Below are 19,414 nucleotides of genomic sequence, written 5' to 3' on the forward strand. Positions count from 1 at the left end.
GTTTGTTTGTGTGCACTGTAATTGTAAGGGCAACCCTTCATACTTAAAATTGACATTTTCTATTTAGGTTTACCCAATGGCCATACTATTAAAAAAGTTTATATATTTAAAAAGTATATTTTAATGAAAAATGGTTTATCTAGTTTACATATGAGCTGCTTCATGCAATATATTTTTATAGAGACTGTCATTGTTCGGGGGTATAGTTTTCCTTTAAACACTTCTCTTATAGACAGGTAAGTGTTAATAAATGTTACACAACTGGAGATACTAAGAAACCTTCTGGATTCCCCACATTAATTCTATTTTTTTTTAATTCTTTAGCTGCAGTGGTTCTTCTTAGAATATTTGTTCTGCAGAAAATACTGCAACAAACTGTGAGCCTGTTTCAGTGATGGGATACGGGAGATTCCCATTGTACTCCTCCTTTCGTCTGTCAGTGATTGTACCCCTGGTGTAGGCAGCAGAGAGAGGGTTAAGTGCTGGCTAGTACATTGAAGTGAGCCCTGGTGCATTCTGGTAACAAGCTTTGGTGATTCCCGTTAACTTATATGACTGTGCTGCATTGATAAGAGCATGTGTCAGGGATTTCCTGTATGATATAGAAGCTCTCATTTCACCGATGCAGCCTAACATCTGATCATTTATTTAGACTATTCTATTTGGTCTTCTTTTCTTTGCCGTTTCCTTTTTTTTTTTTCTTTAAATCACTCATCTAAAGCTGCCTATAGAATGAAGCATTAGCACACAGCAGTTAGGAAGATTCCTGTGGGAATGAAGGGCAGGGGCTGCTGGGAATCGCCATCCGCTCGCTCCTTCTGCAACACCGGCTGCCTGAATAAGTATAAGAAGGGTTAGTGGCCTCCCTGGCTTCCTGACACAGCATTTTGATTTGCTGCACTTTCACCCAAAAAAATCCTGTTCTCCTGTGGGTATTGTTATTGCATGGTTATCTACCGTACAGGCACATTTTGCGTCATCAGAAGGCAATTTTAAGTAGCATGTGGGTTTTGTGTGTGTGTGTGTGAGATTTATCTTCCCCTGCCTGCATCCCTTGCTGGTAATGTGACAGTGCAGCAGTGCTGGATTCAGACTCTGACATATCATGTGGTGTGATGCATTTTGCTGTGTAGCAATGTGGGATACTGCCCCAAAATCTTTACTTTAGCCCACTTCCTGCTGTACAGACAGATATGGGTTAGTCTAGACACAGTAACATACAGGGTTGCTAAACAATTGTAATTTTTTTTTAATTTAGCACCTACTGCCTCTGCAATGAGAGGGTTTACTCATGTTTAAACCTAAAATTCTACCAGCTTTATCAGTTCCAGGGATTTAGGAAATATTATACATGTGATATTATAACTGTGACATATCAGCATTGTGTTATTTGTGTGCTGATGCCCCCTCATTAGAAATATATACATTACAATGTATTACTTTTCCATGTGGCATGAATTCCATTCTTGTTCATCTTTATAGCCTCTATATTAGATTATTTAGCTGTTTACTTCTGATCTTGATGGGCATGCACATATTTTCACCCTATGTTATTTGCATGGCTAAATATTATTAGTGTCATTAAAGAAGAACTAAAGAAGTAGGTCAGAAATGTTGGACATTATGTTTTGGCCTTCTGTACCAGCCCAGGGCAACCACAGCTCTTTAGCAAGGACGATATATGCTCCCAGATATATGCTTGTCTTTTCTGCTGATTAACTACACATGCTCTGTGCTACTGTCACTTACCTGAGCTTATGGACTGACTCACAATATACCACAATTATCATCAGAATTTAATAATCAGCCCTGTAGGTGTCGCAAACACTTTCCAAGATGGGGAGCCCCTGTGACAAGTTTGAAGTCCTAGCTTATGGCTAATGATATGCTGAAACTTTTAACTGGTTCATAGAGATACCAGTGTGTCTAGTTTAGAGGTTCCTAATTGTTTTGCAATTGGCTTTTTACCAATCTTGTTGATAGAGAGAAAGAAGGAAGTAATTAAGGAATTAATTAAGAAGACTCTTCAGACAGGAGTGGTCACTGGGGAGTCAATCCAGAATAGCTAGATGTTCTAGAACTTCTGGGGGCAGCCTTTAGCTAGGTGCAATAGCTTCTACAGTTCAAATTGTGAATATACCAATTGAATCCATCTGAAAACTGTCTGAGGAGAGGACCCCATCCACTGGAGGCCATTGTTTTTTGTCATATATTGTCTCATTTGGGTGCCAGGTATGGTGAAAATGAAATGGTGCCCTGTGTATGTCTAAATTCAATTGATTTAGATAATTAATAGATGTGGTCAGAGTTTAAAATGCACAGCTTCACCTTATGCAAATTCAGAATTATTAGTTCAAAGGAATTTGGATTGTTAATTATTATAGAGTGGCATCTTTTAATATGATATATTAAGCGTAGCCAGTGCTCAATCACAATTTTTGGCAAAGCACACTAAGCAAATCTATAAAAAAGCACCCACAAAATTCCTTTGATTTTGACAGTGCTATAGGAAGAGGGCATGGGTTGGAAAAAGATTTTTCATGGCAGGATTGCACCTAGGAACTGAGGAAAAATGTCAGATGCCAAAAACATTTCTACCCTGTATTGTACTAATACATCAGATCAAGCAAACCAGGAATATGTTCCATGTAGGTCACGGGCAATCCATTGTAGTCCTAGCATTCTTGTAGGGTTTTCAGAGGGATTCTGGGATTCCTTTACAAAAGCTAGATCACACACATTAGACAAACCCAGAATAGTGGTAGGAATTAAGATTCTGTGTCAGTGTTCCTCTTTGGCAGTTGTCCTTTTCTTCAGCTTGAATGCCCTTTCTTCTGCTAAAGTTCCTCCTTTTTTTTAGCAACAGGCCGTACATATTAAGTTAAGATGACATTTTATTTTTTAGGGAGTTCATTATTTCTTTATTCTTCCAAAGGATTTCAGTGTTATGATCTGAAGATGTTAACTTATCCCTACTTTGTAATTCTAGAGAATGTAAAGGCATCCTCATCCAAATTACTACAATGTAAATTCTATATTTATGTGTAATCTTTCTTTCTAGGTCATTACTTGCAGATTAAGCTCTGTGTTTGTATAGCGGCTTTACTCTTTTATATGATTGTATATACAAGTGCCCTAGTACAGCCTGATTGGCATATAATGAAAGAGATTGTCATGCAATGCTACGTGCTTTCTGAAGAGCAATACCCACATATTATCTTATTAAATAATGTCCTAGATAAATGGCATAAATGGCATTTTTGCAGTAATGTGGCAGGGGTTGTCTTCCTATTATGGTGCTTAGTGTATTGCACAAGCAAGTAACTGTTATTTATAATGGTAAGCCATTTGAGACAATGTTTGGTGTTTAATAATTTGGCCTAAACATGCCATGTTAAGCATTACACTATTTCAACCTACATCATATTTCCTCAAAAAAAAACATAGCTTCATAATGGCATTTACCCTAAAGTCCATGACTTTATACTAAAACGGGATAACTGAATCCTACATCAGTATTCCAACGATCTTAATTTTCTTGTTTCCAGTTGCAATATTATTTGAATGGAGATCCTACTAGTATCCTGCTAGTATTGTTAAAAGTAGCTCCACAGAGTGAAACATTCCATTTAGAGCTCTGCTACTACTTAGAGCATACAGGGATATGTAATAAAGAAAATCCTTTGCCCAGCATTAAAATTTGACCCCAAAATATACTGCTGTGACCCCAAATGAGCTCCATATCAAGGCTTTGCAGAGCGGTATTATTTTTTAAGTTTCACAAAGAATAACTGAGACTGTTCCTTTTAAATAGATGTTTAAATTCCCAGGGAGCTTCCCCGAACAGTGATGTATTCAGAAATTGAAAGTAGAGGTGCTACATAGAATGCTAAGTACCCCTTTAGGGCTGGCCTTATTATGTCTTGAGGCTACTGTGAATCAGCTGAATGTAGCTTGTCGCTGTCTCTTGTCCCACAATACCAATGCTGTAAAAACCAATCCAAGTCTGCAGCAGGGGTTTATCTGTGGAACACAGTGGGTGAGCTTTAGCCCATAGGATAAACCCATGTAAATGGGATTTTCTTGGAGCTCTTTGGGATTAGTTCCCAGAATTCCTTTTGTTTATTTGCATCTGTATGAGGCAGTCTCCTTAACCCCTTTTTGAATCCCCACTCCTGGCTCTACCCAAGCTGATCAGAAAACCCCAAGAAGGGCGAAACCGGTGTGTAGTTAGGAATCTGATCAGCTATTATCCTGGCTTCTGATTTAAAAACCCAGTGGGATTTTCTTGGAGCTCTTTGGTATTAGTTCCCAGAATTCCATTTGTTTATTTGCATCTGTATGAGGCAGTCTCCTCAACCCTAATGATTTGTATGTTTGTTCTTTAACCCTTGCTTCTTAATTTATTGTAAACCCCTTTTTGATTAAGTGTGCAGACATGGAATCATTAGAACATATGATCAGAATTAGCTTTTGAATGGCTGACCAGGCTTGACCGTTGTCTTATTATCAGATCTGCCCATTAACGTATGTGTGCATATACATACATATGACAATTTTTTTAGAGGACCAAATGTCATTCGCAATATTCCACCTCACTGCCTACAATTCCCTACCCAATTACTAGTAGTGGGAATTCAATGAAAATAGAAGAATAATACATTTCCAGGCAAAAATCACACAGATTTCCACGTGCTGGTCTACTTATATAAGTCCCATTGCTTGCAATGTGTGTTATTTTACTTTTGCTTTTTAATTGTGGAAGAAATATAGACAAAAGGTCACAAATCAATATGTGTGTCATGGGCCTTAGAGACAAAGGTAACTTTTCTGCTGCAATAGCTTGTTGGTCTTTAGCCCTCATTAATCTAATTACTGCATAATGTGCACTACAGCTTTCCAAGCTATAGGCAATAGGACACAAGTCAATTCCAGCTGTCTTGATTTTGTTTTTTTTAGTACCCCCATACCTGACATCTCTTTCCATCCTTAAACACAAGAAGGGTTGTTGTGACCGGTCATAATGCTGGGGTTTATTTTGGAGCCGTGGGTGCTGCCTGAGCTTTGAGTGTACATAAAATGCCAGGGCCTTGTTCCAAGTATGGCACAGTGCCTGCTATTCTGTGGGGAGGAGGTGTCTCTCACTACCTGTATATTTCTGGAAATCCAATAGTATATCTGTGGGTGATATTATCATTTGCTGCAATTTGCCACAGAAGTCTATAATGTGTTTGTTCACATGCAAGCTGCAAAGAGATTGCTATGCTTTGAGACTCTATGGCTCATCCCTACAGAATCTCCTCATTGTAAGTCTAGAGCCATCCAGTACAATATTAATGAGCTTTTGGTATTGCACCAGTGAATACTCTAATGTCCATTTAAGAAGAAAGAGTCTGCAGATAAAGTTGTCCCAGTATAATGACACCAAGGTTTGGACGGTCCCCTGGAGCTCCATGACTTGTTTTGTATTCCAATGTGGCTGCTTTGTGTATCGCTATGGTAACAAAGCCAGATTCCCAGTAATAGGGTTAACAGAGAGCTGGAAGTCATTAAAAAGGATGGTGGCAAACATACAAGCTATATAATGGATGTAATGCATGTTCCTTTCTCTTGTGGAACTGTATAGTATCCACACCTTTACAAAGGGAGAATGCTTAAAAATCCTATAGGTTGTATTTTGTTTATATCAGAGCTGGATTGCATTGTCAGCTTAAATGTACTAGTAAAATCAAGAAGTCACATTGTGCCATGTCACACTAATATAACCCAATTATTCATCCACATATAGGCAATACAGTGGAAGTAACTAAGCAAGTGCACAGAGGTTGTTTGCTTTTGTGGCAGCATTCCTTTGCCGCAGTGAATCATGGCTATATTTATTAATGACAGGATGGGATAATATGGCATCAGTTTAATGCACATTATTCTTGGTGCATACTGCTGCCCCAGCCAGTCACAGTTGTAGCATTAAGCATAGGTGTTGTTGGGGCCACATCCTGAGATTGCTGATCTGTGCTCATTATATCTTGTAAGGAGATACTTACCCTGCTGCCCTTACTTGGTTATATGTGCTTGGTTAGACTATAACCTCTTTGAGACAGTAATCTCATTCTGCTTTTGTCGTGCACTTGCGTATAATCCCTGAATGGTATGTTTGTAAACTGTTGCATACACTGGGTTGCTATTTAAATAACTACAACTAAAGACGACAGGACATTTTAAAGGGAATCTTTATAAAATGTACAGAAAACAGAAGGAGAATGATGAAATAATTCAGTATGCAGAATGGTGCTTGCTTGTGGACAGCATTTTACATGAATAATAAGGAGCCTTTGGTGTCAAGCTGTACTGCTTGATATGCAGCTCATTTGTCTTCTCTCTCTTTTTCTGTATATTGTAGTGAATTCTAGTAGTGGCATTGGCATAGACCATTGCTATGGTTGCCACCTGGCCGGTATTTTAATGGCCTAGCTTTTAAAAATGATGCTTTATGCCAATGTTATTAATAGGGAAAAGACATATAAAAATATAGGAAGGCCAATATTTTTTTCTAGAAAAGGTGGCAGCCCTAACCGCTTCCACATGGAAGCACATGCTTCCAGGCATCCAAGGCAGAAAGGCACAGAAAGTTCAAAGCAGTATAAATGGCCCATTGCCAGTTTATACAGGCCTTGTTAAAGAAGCAAAAAAAAGCAAAACAAAATACAGAAATACGGAAAATACAATTCAAACCTGTACAGCCTAATGCACAGCTGATTTTCCTATCTACCATAGGCCTTATTAGGCCTTATGGTGATTTTTATAGAATATACAGGTCATTTTCCTATCTACCATAGGGTCTTTCGCTAGGGTACTAGCAACTGCAAATGTTATGTATGTTGTGGGCATCACTGATTAACTGCCAATACCTGTTATTGTGTTACAAAAGATACAAACCTGAATGGACAAATACCTGGTAACCACCAATACATTTTGTTCAGTGACAGGATTAAACTACGTCAGTGAGCTAAAAATAACCTTGTTACCATGGCAACTAGTCTTCTCCGTCTTCTGCTTCCACCATGTATATTTGTACGTATGTTATTTATTCTGAACAAATCATTTTACAATTACTTTTCACTCCCAATTATGTCTGCAGTGTCACCTCCACACTGACATTGGGATTGAAAGAGGGGTTATTTGAAAGTGTCCCTTTCCTTGCAGATCCTTTTATAGATGAAAGTGACATTAAATTACAGCCAAAACGTGTCATTCCTATTAAAACGTGAGCAGTAAATTTGTTGCAGTTGGTGGATAATTGATGCTAGCTGAAAGGAAAAGGGCATGACATTGTAGTAGCAGTTTAGCAGGGTGCAGATATAAGAGATAAGGTATACATCTAATTCCCAGCAGGGTACTGAACAGTCCAATGTGGGGAACTGGACTCATGTGGAGAAGCATTTCCTGAAATCCCTTTACTAAACCTCGTAATAAAAGAGATATGTTACTGGAAGTGAATAATTAGTCTAAGCGACAGAGAATGGACAATAGGTTTGAAAAAAATCTCTTTTTTTTTATGAGGTTTAGTAAACAATTCCACAGGATAACAGGTATTATGAAAAATATTATGCCAATGCTTTATTTGAATGGTGATTTTTATAGAATGTTGAAGGGAGGTATAAATAGTATTCCAAGGAAGGCACATCTTATTTCCAAGCATGTTTCAAGGCAGAGTTTAGGTTAGTAAGGAGATACTTGGGCCACCTGGATGTTTCAATTGCGCTAGCAGGCGGTATATTATCTAGAAACATATTAGAGTTTCAAATAGACTTAGACATTCTATAACATGGTGAACCAGCCCCTTAAATGATCTCAAAATTGTTTAAAGGAGATTAAAGCTATGTGCAGACTGAACATTGTAAAACATTGACAACAAGAATGATTTCAACTGGTAATCTGCAACCATGATTGCTGTAGATTTAGTAACAAAAACTATTTAAAGAGTTTTTTATGAAACCTAACTCATTGCTAGATTGTAGTGTGGAAAAAAGGTTAGTTTGATACAGTGATCAGAGATTATCTTGTCCCTAAAACATGACTATACCTACTATTTATCACCTTCCAAAACTTCATAACGACACAAACCTCCTTTATAAAGAACAATAATCTCTAGATGAATTTCAGTTGATGGACATGGATGGGTATCCTTGGATGTCACCTCCCTTCGCATGTCCATCCCACGCGATGTAGTATATGTTCCCGTAAAAACCTGCAAAAGTAAATAGAAAACTGTGAAATTCCCAATTTAGATATTAAAACAAATTAAAACGAATGTCATCAATATAGATTTATGCTAGCTTCATTACTATTAATGGAGAAGGAAAGTTAAAAATCACTGGGGGTGCCAAATGTTAGACACCCCCCCCAGTAATTGTAATCGCTTACCTTTTACCTGTTACCTTTTACCTGCGAGTTAGAGATCCTCTTCCTTCTTCATGCTTCACACCACTTGCACTCGCAGTAGAGTTAAACGCCGAATTTTTTTCAAAAAGCTGCCTTTTTTACTCTAATGCGCATGCGTTGGCCCCGGAGATAGAAGAGAGAAGGAAGAGAAACGCTGGTTTTCTCCTAACAGGAGTACCAGCCTGGGGTAAAAAGGTAAGCAATTACAATCAGATTTTTACCTTTCCTACTCTTTAAGTACTACCAGCTGTCCACAATAGTTCTTATTTAGAATTTAAATATACACAATGAAGTGCAATATGTCCAGTTCCTCATATTACAGGTATGGGACCTGTTATCCCGAATATTCAAAATTACAAGAAAACCATCTCCCACAGACTCAATTTTAATCAAATAATTAAAATTTTTAAAAATGATTTCCTTTTTCTCTGTAATAATAAAACAGAAGCTTGTAATCAATCCCAATTAAGAAATAATAATAATTGTGGCAAAAAAAAATCCTGTTGGGTTTATTTAATGTTGAAATGATTTTTTATTAAATTTAAGAAATGGAGATCCAAATTACAGAAGACCCCCGGTCCCAGGCATTCTGAATAACAGGTCGCATACCAGTATTGAGTTTTAAAGCTAGGCAATTTATCTTGTAATTCAGTAGTAATTTAATAGTTGCCTCCTAAATTAAGTTTCTCTGTATACACATATGCATACATTGGCTAGTTTGGTTTCCGTGTTATGCTTTCATACCTTCCTTATTATTAGTAATGAATTGATTTTGTATGATTTTGTACTGCATTAGCTTCAGTGCATGCTCATTTAATGGTTTTGTCTTTTATTTGTAAATGAGCCCTAAGATAAATACATGTGCTTTATTAAAGAAACTAGAAAATACAGTGATCTATTCCCACATGATCATGGGGCGAGAAACTCTGGCTTTACAAATAATGATGTAATGATAATTAGCAGTAAGAACAGTAATACAACTTTCACTGTTTTCATCAGATAAAGCATTCTCTGCAACAATAGACACAGTCCTCCAGCCATGATGCTAACACTTACCTGAACAGTTATCCAACCTTGACTGCTCCTTATTTGGCTGCTGATAAAGTGCAGGGAACAAAAATCCTCAGCACTAATATGCAGCCTTATGCCATTATAAAAGCTAAAATAAGTTGAGGACCTAAAAATATGGACACTCTGACTGTTATCTTATTAGAATTTATAAAATGTTAATGACAGATGTTGCTGCCATAGGCACAATGATACTGGTAACACTAGAAATCTTTCTCCCTTTCTCTCACATCATCAGACATTTATGGATTCTAAACACGTACAGTAAAACAAAATAACAGACACATTTTGGGCTCTTTACACGGATTCTGTTTTGTCCTCTAAAAAAACTTAAACATCAAACTTAACAATTATGTTATTAAGCAAATTGTTAACATAGCAGACCTTACTGGCTTGCAGACTATTTTATTATTCCATTCTGCATGCTCATTTCTACTGAATGAATAATATTAAGCCACATGGTAATCTTGCTGATCCACTGTGACCTTATTTTATATTTAGTGGTCCTGACAAAGCAGCTCTTGGGGTGATGATTTCCCGAGAACTGACAGGTCTGTGTAGGTCTTCAGTTGGCATTTTTTTTGTAACAATTGACATCTACTAGCAATGCTGCTGAATTATTTATTTTTATATCTGCTGAACTTGACTCACATATTCAGCTCATTATCCTTTCCATACTAAAATTGACTTTCTCCTCAACAAATCCTTGTACCTGCTCTAGACATTCTACATTGCATCTACAGTCTCTGAGCCAGTCCTTCACTGGCTGCTTATTCCATCCCAGGACAAGCACATAGTATGCATGGATGGGTTCTGCCTATAACATACTGAGCAAAAGTTGGTAGCTGTACATTCATAGCATAAAACATTACAAAAACATGAAACATGCTGAAAATCACTGCAAATCCCAGTCTCACAAGTCTTCCAGCAATCCCACAAATAATTCTGCCACAGGTTTAATTTCAAATATTTAATAGCCTGTTCCATATATCTCTTGGGGAGGATATTTGTACTTTTTTCCAATGGTAAAGGTATGGCATCCCTTATCTGAAAACCCATTATCCAGGAAGTTCCAAATTACTGGAAGGCCATCTCCCATAGATGTCTCTCAATTTTTATCAAATAATTCCAGTTTTTCAAAATTATTTCCTTTTTTTTGTAATAATAAGACATCACCTTGTACTTGATCCCAGCTAAGATATAATGAATCCTAATAGGATGTAGAACAATCCTATTCGTTTTAATTAATGTTTAAATTATTTTATAGTAGAGTTTAAGGTACAAATTACAGAAAGACCCCTTATCTGGAAATCTCCAGGTCCCGAGCATTTTGGATAACAGCTCTCATTCCTGTATAACCAATGTTCTCACATTCTCTATTGTTTTTTTGTCAATTTGTTGGTGGAAGCTTTGTATGTAGCATTGCCAGATATTTGCTAGATCTGTAATTTAAGTACAGTTAAATTGTAAATTATATGTTTTCTTATAAAATATACTCCACTGGCCATGATGTTGAAGAGTTTATACAGATAAACAATTGTAATATGCATTTGGTACCTAAGAAGAAGAAAAAATATATAGCTACATTGCTACTGAATATATAAGTAGGCTTCCAGGAAGTTGGGGGTCAAGCATTAAGGCAGACACCCTAATGGAGAGAAACCTTCCTAATCATCTATAGTCACTGAATCTGTGTTGGTGATTAATAAGTTAAACAGAACAATATATTGCTTTCTAAGTATCTGTTGATTCAGCATTTGGCTTTCTAAAAGAAAACAGTTTAAAGCTTCATTAGCTGCATTCGAAAATTGTTAGTGGTTGAAAAAGTGCTTTGTTTGCCGTATAGGGAATTCATTAATTCTACTGTCCTAGAGTCTCCTGTCATTCTGTTCATTTTATTGCTTTCTCTTTAAAACCAGGAATTACTGGCCCAGAGCAAAAGGCACAGTTTAGCTAAAGATAATACAAGAAATGAGTAGTCTGATGAGCTTGGTGCTTCCCAAAAATATCACAGTATTAAAGCTTTTCAATTCTGCAAATCTAGCAGCCTAGCAAATCTCTCTAATATGCTCCAGATATGCACCTGGGACATGGGCTGTGCTATAGTTACTTGGCATTCTTAACAATTTATCATGCTAGCTGTATGTCTTATAGTTACTCTAAATTCTTCTATATAAATATGGTGTGCATTATTGTGTTTGTGCCTCTTTTTGGTTATTCAAAAGAAAATATATCTACAAGGGGTTCCGTTTACTTTGCTATATATACTGTGATATCTATATGGCTTATCTTTAGTGTTTGTATGTATTAAAATATAATGGTTGGGCAATCCAATCTATCATTTTTTAATTCACCTGAATAAGATTTGGCCGAATACCAAACCAAATCTGAATCCCCCTATTTCAGCCCACCTGAATCCAAGCCAAATTTGACTGAATCCTGCAAAACGTGCTTGGACTCAATCATAAATGGAATCCTGGATTAGGTTCATCCCCATAATATTGCTAATCTGGTGAGATTATATAAAATCATTGAGGAACAACCATAAAAAACTGGCCATATGGCCAAATTATTCAGAAAAATTCCTGATTGAAATCATTTTCATCTTTTAGGACATGATTTCCTTTAGGGCTGCACCAGGCTCCATGCTCCACTGAAAACAATGAAAGCTATATCTAACCAGCCACAACTAGCAGCTACCAATTGTTCTATGAGCTATATAAAGGTCCCCATACCAGGGGCAAAAACGAGGGGCCTGGCCGACCGATATCTGGCCTGAAATTGGCCAGATATCGATCGGCCAGGTTAGAAAATTAAGTCGGATTGGGGACCGCATTGGACCCTACATGGTGGGTGATATCGGTTAAAGATCCGCACGCTTGGCGGCATCGCCAAGCGAGCGGATCTGCCCGTGAATGGGCAGCTTAAGTCTAAGTGGTAACTAATGTCTTTATACAGGAGATAATACATGCCAAGTGTATTATGCTGAGTTACATTAGGTTCAGGATCCCCAACCTTTTTTACCCTTGAGACATATTTAAATGAAAAAAGTGTTAGGGAGCAACGCAAGCATGAAAAAGGTTCCGGGGGGTGCCAATAAGAGCTATAATTGGCTACTTAATAGCCCCTATGTGGACTGGCAGCCTATTGAAGGATCTGTTTGGCATTATACTTTGATTTTATGCAATCAAAACTTGGCTTCTTACCAAAAATTCAAAAATGAGCACCTAATTTGAGGCCACTGGGAGCAACATCCAAGGGGTTGGTGAGCAACATGTTGCTTACGAGCCACTGATTGGGGAATACTGCTTTAGGTATTGGCTTTTGCTTTATCTGCACACACACTGATTTTCAATAGGAAGGGAAATTTAGCAACTGTGTTTCCTTCATATGATACATGCAGGTAAAGCCATTTCCTGCTGCTTTGTGGTCTGTGCATGTACTGTAGCGCCATATGCAGAAACACCAGAAAGACCTCATAGAGAAATGACAGTGTGCACCAGCTGTCAACCAAAACAATTCATATCTGCCTATGTTCTATTCTTTGACTTTTGTATTTTCTATCTCCCCTGATTAATCGTTGGATTAAGGCTACAGGTCAAATAGCAGGCTATGGCTGTTGCTCTCAAAATATTCTCTGTAATTAAAGGGGTAGCATTTGCCCAGGTCTAGTAGCCCATAGCAACCAATAGGGTATTTGCTTTCTTACAGATAACCAGCAAATGCTACCTGCTGAAAATGATATATTCTTTCTTTTACTGAAACAGATGACTCTGGGGATGAAGAACCAAGTTCCCAGTCTGATAAAAGTGAGTTGCACAGCTCTCTGAAAGCGCTGACGAGTAAGTTGGATGACCTCAGCACGTGCAATGACCTTATCGCTAAACATGGCGCAGCCCTTCAGCGCTCCCTGAGTGAGCTGGAGAATCTCAAACTGCCTGCAGAGAGTGGGGAGAAGATTAAGTCTGTGAATGAGCGTGCTACCCTCTTCAGGATCACTTCTAATGCAATGATCAATGTGAGTCCCTTTTGTCTATGTATTTTAAAGGAAAACTATACCCCCAGAATGAATACTTAACAAACAGATAGTTTATATTATGTTAAGTGACCTATTAAAGAACCTCACCAAACTGGAATAAATATATCAGTAAATATTGCCCTTTTACATCCTTTCCCTTGAGCCACCATTTAGTGATGGGCTGTGTGCTCCCTCAGAGATCACATGACCAGTAATAATGCAGCTCTAACTGTAACAGGAAGTAGTGTGGAAGCAAAAGACAGAACTCTGTCCATTAATTGGCTGATGGGGCCTAACACGTATGTGTGGCTTGGCTTGTTTGTGCGCACTGTGATCCCAGGAGGCGGCCCTTAATTCTTAAAATGGCGATTTTCTATTGAGGAGTACCCAATGGCACATACTACTAAAAAGTATATTTTTATAAAAAATGGTTTATTTAGATGAAGCAGGGTTTTACATATGAGTTTGTTTATGCAATATATTTTTATAGAGACCTACAGTGTTTGGTGGTATAGATTTCCTTTAATCAAGCATTGGTCCTTAAAGACAATTAATGAATACAGTAAAATTTGTAAAGCACAGTATTGTGGGTGCAAGGCCATAGGCAGGTGGTAACTAAAAGGCCCTGCAGCATCTTGTGCCAGTACGTACTCCCTGCTCTGTGGAAATCCAAAGATTAGAGCATTTGACATAACTGAAAGCAATGCTGTATTGTATGTAGTCTGCTAAGCCATCAGCTAAAGCACTGACATTCCAATAATGGTGAGGTAAATAATAGGGCTCCCTTAAAGCGCTGCTTCTTGCACTTAAGTCAATAGTGGGTGTCTGAAAATAGCAGGTAATGTTCATTATGATAGAGAATTCCTGGGAGAAATGATTGTCATTGTTATGTGGAAATAGAGTGGTAGATTTCCTTGCTGTCATACTGTCTCGCTCTATGACTGACATTAATTTTATGACACTATTAGTCTGTCACAGATGTGACTGATCCTATCAGAGGGCCATTATTCACAGTACTATAACCTTTAAGCTGGCAACATACAGGCAGATTGTTTTTATACAATCTGAAAAACCAAATGATTGTCAATCTGTGGATGGGCCCTCCAGTCCTTTTGATTTGGCTAATAAGCCAGAACAAGACAGTATGGGCTCATGATTATCAAATGGCGTGTTTGTGTGGCAAAGCTTAGATCCATTCATAGCTGAATTATTGAAAAACAAGAAACAGATAATTGCACAGGACTATATTATTGATCAGAATTAAATAAACTAGTTTTATAGTTATTAGAAAGGAGAGAGGAAACGACTGGATTACATTATATGTCATAGCTGAAATAATGACATTAAGTGCATGTGGTTGGCTAAAATATGGGTGTGCGAAGCCTATAATAAATGAACCTTGTGTAAAATAGAGAGGGACTTTGTGCTGCCATGCAAGTTGCAAGACTAAGCACAAATATGAGTTTGTTTTAAAATGGTGCCTGCTTTTGCCTTGACCAGGACAGATGGAATTGAAAGCTTAAAGAAATAAAGAGATTAGTACTGCTCCACATATTTCCATAAATTGTCACTGACAGAACCGCTAATATAAAGTTTTAAAACACTTTTTGCACTCGCCATACACCTCCTAAAATGCCTCATTGATATATTCATAGAATGACATGAGGGGTAATTTACAGTTTCTGGGGGCACAAGTGTGGGAGAGCTAAGGGTAGCAAAAGTTTGCCCCTTTGTGCTTACTTAAAGTGATACTGACACCTAAAATTAAACCATTTTTTACATGTATCATAATGTTGTCTTTGTGTGAGCTTTATAATTTTGCCATACACATACTCCCTGATACTTTTAGATTACCTGTCTGATCCCCCATGTCCCTCTATGAGGGGGCTGCCATATTTGTGCAGCAGGAGTCTGTTAGCATTAGAAGCTATAACTGACAGCTTGAAAGGGGACAGTCAGGTTGGCAAAACAGTCAGGTTTAGGGACTTATTTACAAAAGTAGCTCTATCAGGTCAACATGATCTATAGGGAACTTTTTATGTACATGTACATCTGGGCAGCAAACTGGAAAATGAGGTTCAATGTGGACAAGTGCAAAGTTACGCACTTTGGTAGAAATAATATAAACGCAAGCTATCTACTAAATCAGGGGTGGGCAAACTTTTAGGCTCAGGGGTCACATTGACTTTTAAAATTTGACAGAGGGGCCGGGCCAGCGGCGTCTCTGCTCGTCAGTCCCCTAGGTTTTGCGTCGCTGCGCTTACATGCAGTCTTGGCGCCAAGTCTCACGTGATGAGACTTGCAGAGTTGGGATTTTCTGAAAGTCAGAAGATTGCAGACTGCGGTCTATGTTAGGAAAAGCGAGACACACCAATCCTCGGCGGGCCAGATTAAAAAGATCAACGGGCCGGACGTGGCCCGCGGACCGAAGTTTGCCCACCCCCTGTACTGAATGGTAGTGTGTTGGGGGTATCCTTAATGGAGAAGGATCTAGGGGTTTTTTAGATTACAAGATGTCTAATTCCAGGCAGTGTCATTCTGTGGCTACTAAAGCAAATAAAGTGCTGTCTTGTATAAAAAAGGGCATTGACTCAAGGGATGAAAACATAATTTTGCCTCTTTATAGGTCCCTGGCTTTTTCAATTCTATGGGAGTTTTTTCTCACTCCTACCGTGTGAGTTTTTTTGTTTGTTTGTTTTTTACAGGTGCAACTTTATTTTTACAGGTGTGACTCTTTTTATCACTATTTGTCCTCAATATGAGAAAGCTTAACTTATTTTATTTCCCACCCATTCTAATTATTGTTGAACATCTTTTGTTTCTTTATTATTGTTCATTTGCTATGTTCACATTGTACACTGATTTGTACATAGGACCCAGTACTGTTTATGGGTGTTTCTTAAGATTCATCACAATAATTCAGTGACTAGAAAAGGTAATGAGTATCATTGCTTCTAAATAAAGATTAGTTGTTTTACATGTTAATCAGCCCATTTTGGGTCCCATTTCTTTATAGAGAAATGTTGGGGACATGCTTGCTTAATTTTGAAACTCCTTTTCTCTTTATGGCACAGATCCAGTCTTAAAAAAGGTTGTTCACAACATTGTAGCCTTAAAAAATTTGTCACGCCTAGGGGCACATTTACTAACCCACGAACGGGCCGAATGCGTCCGATTGCGTTTTTTTCGTAATGATCGGTAATTTTGCGATTTTTTCGGCGTCTTTATGATTTTTGCGTAAAAACGCGAGTTTTTCGGCGTCTTTACGAAAGTTGCGAAAAGTCGCGATTTTTTCGTAGCGTTAAAACTTGCGCGAAGCGTCGCGCCTTTTAAGTTTTAACGCTATGAAAAAGGCGCGACTTTGCGCGCAAGTGTTAACGCTACGAAAAAATCGCGACTTTGCGCAACTTTCGTAAAGACGGCGAAAAACTCGCGTTTTTACGCAAAAATCGTAAAGACGCCGAAAAAATCGCAAAAAATACGAAAAAGTCGCAAAATGTTCGTTTCCAATCGGAATTTTTCCAATTCGGATTCGAAATCGTGTCTTAGTAAATCAGCCCCCTAGTGTTTTCTTTAGCAACATCTTTCCCAGAAGACTGGTGAACAAAAAAACATTAAAGTGCTGGTAGCCATTTAAAGTACAGTATATGGAAAGCATGTTGCCTAATGTATTTTATGAACCACGAGTATGCTTGGAAAATAAATATATCTATGTTGACTCAGGGTTCCTCCTGCTCCGTGCTACAGGCAATGTATGCCAACTGGGTTTATACACAGTTTTAGACACTGTGATCAAAATCATGCCTGCTCATAGACAATAGGTTTGCCATACAAGAAATAAGTAATTTCAGACAAATTGGATGATTTAGCTCTAATTAGTCATTTTATACCAATAATGAGTCGGTTCAGATTACTGAACTAGCTTGTTGGTGTTTCAGATTCTGGTAAAATTAGACCAACTAAACTAAACCAACTAAAATAGAAGGTTAGACTGTCATTGGTTGATTGGACTATTGTAGGACTTAGTTTGCGCAGTGTTCCTTCTGTTTTGTCCACTTAAATACTGCAAAATAATAAAAACTATGGAATTTAAAGTGACCGTACACAGGCAGACTTCAGCTACTAATTTAGCCCCTTCAGTCCGAGTGGGCGGTTTATCTTGCCGTGTATGGGGCACTCGGATGGCCCCATCTGATATCTGGCTGAAAACTGGGCAGCTTTCAAAAGAATCCTGTCGGGCAAGAAGCACATTGTCTTGTTGATGCGGACCTAGCCCAATGGCCTATATGACTGTCAAGGTAGGCATATTGGGGAAAGATCCGCTCGTTTGGTGACCTATTAATGAATGGCCAACTTAAGTAAAAAAAAAAAATCTCCAAAGAACTTAATTTGCTTGCATGTTAGCATCTATTTAGGGCTATATAGCACAACAGTCATTATCTGCACATTAGCAACAGCTAAGGGGCTGGGGATCTTTATCTCAATAAAGGCTATGAATCCTTTCCAATACATTGAATAAAACAAGCCTTTTTTGTCCTGCAGTTCTAGAGAGTTAATTCCATTACTGGGGCTTAGCTCCATGGGAGATTTTGTAGGATGGCGTCGGATTAACAAAACTAATTTCACAAGTTGGATGTATTTACATGGGTTAAAATATAAAGTAGTAGTAGTAAAGTACATGAAAGGATTGCCATCCGTTTTTTTTTTTATCTCCATACCTTAAATCTCTAAAAATCATTTAAACGTTTAATAAACTCAGTAGGATTGCTTCACCTCCAATAAGGAATTATGATTTTTATGAGGATCAAGTACAAGGTACTGTTTTATTATTACAGAGAAAAAGAGTATAATCAGTTTTAACTTTTTTATTAAAATGGAGTCTATGGGAGATGGCCATCCTGTAATTCATTTCTGGATAATGGGTTTACAAATAACGGATCCCATTTGCACAGAGATGAAATTTTGTATTTAAAACCAACTATAAATGGGTCTCTTTTCTAATCTATATGCCCTTTAAACCCTTTTGACAACACATTAGGTGTAATAATTGAAATCAATAGAGCTCTTAGCAACACTGCCACTAGCTATACAGGTACAAAGTATCACTGGGAAACAAGTGTTAATGAGTAACTGAGGGTCTTAATGGTAGGTATTTTATGTGATGTTCATCGCTTGTTGGTTTTCAAGGTGTATGACCTACATTCAAAGGAGTCCACTGGCTACCAGAAAGCAGGAGTGTGAAAAAAAAGGATAACACTATAAAGAGCCTTTATTTCTTCGTGGGCATGTTATACACCAAGGACAGAATGCAATATTTTGGATGCACCCTAAGGGGTATATTTATCATGCTGTGTAAAATGTGCAGTGAAGCATTACCGGTGATGTTGCCCAGGGCAACCAATCAACAATTAGATTTCAACAGTTAGAAAATCAAAGCAAAGCATCTGATTGGCTGCTATAAGCAACATCACCGGTGATGTTTTACTCTACTTTTTACATAGCATGATAAATATTTGTATAAGTGTACCAGACAAAGGGTGCTTTTCACTTGAATTGTCACAGTCTGCAATTTTACATTCTGTTGCTCTCATGTCCATGAGAAAATAAGATTGTAAGCACTTGCAAGCAGGTCACTCATTACACTTAGGGGTATATTTATCATGCTGTAAAAAGTAGAGTAAATCATTACCAGTGATGTTGCCCTGAGCAACCAATCAGCAATTAGATTTCAACAGTTAGAAAACCAAAGCAAAGCATCTGATTGGCTGCTATTGGTAACATCACTGGTAATTCTTCACTCCACTTTTAACACAGTATGATAAATATACCCCTTACTGTATTGGTTTGTCTGTGTAAGCGGCCATACACAGGCAGATTTAAAGGACA

The 19,414-nt window shown here is 37.9% G+C and overlaps 1 protein-coding gene across 7 annotated transcripts in view; it reads left to right on the forward strand.

The window, feature by feature from the left end:
- Positions 1-19,414, forward strand: part of osbp2 (oxysterol binding protein 2) — a 125,591-nt gene that overhangs the window by 62,429 nt on the left and 43,748 nt on the right. For all 7 annotated transcript variants that reach the window (XM_012968645.3, XM_012968653.3, XM_031892872.1 and 4 more), the window contains one exon: positions 13,278-13,528. In XM_012968645.3, the coding sequence (XP_012824099.1) occupies positions 13,278-13,528 (251 nt within the window). The remainder of the gene's footprint in view (positions 1-13,277; positions 13,529-19,414) is intronic.

Source organism: Xenopus tropicalis, chromosome 1, assembly GCF_000004195.4.
Source record: "Xenopus tropicalis strain Nigerian chromosome 1, UCB_Xtro_10.0, whole genome shotgun sequence".
NCBI lineage: Eukaryota > Metazoa > Chordata > Amphibia > Anura > Pipidae > Xenopus > Xenopus tropicalis.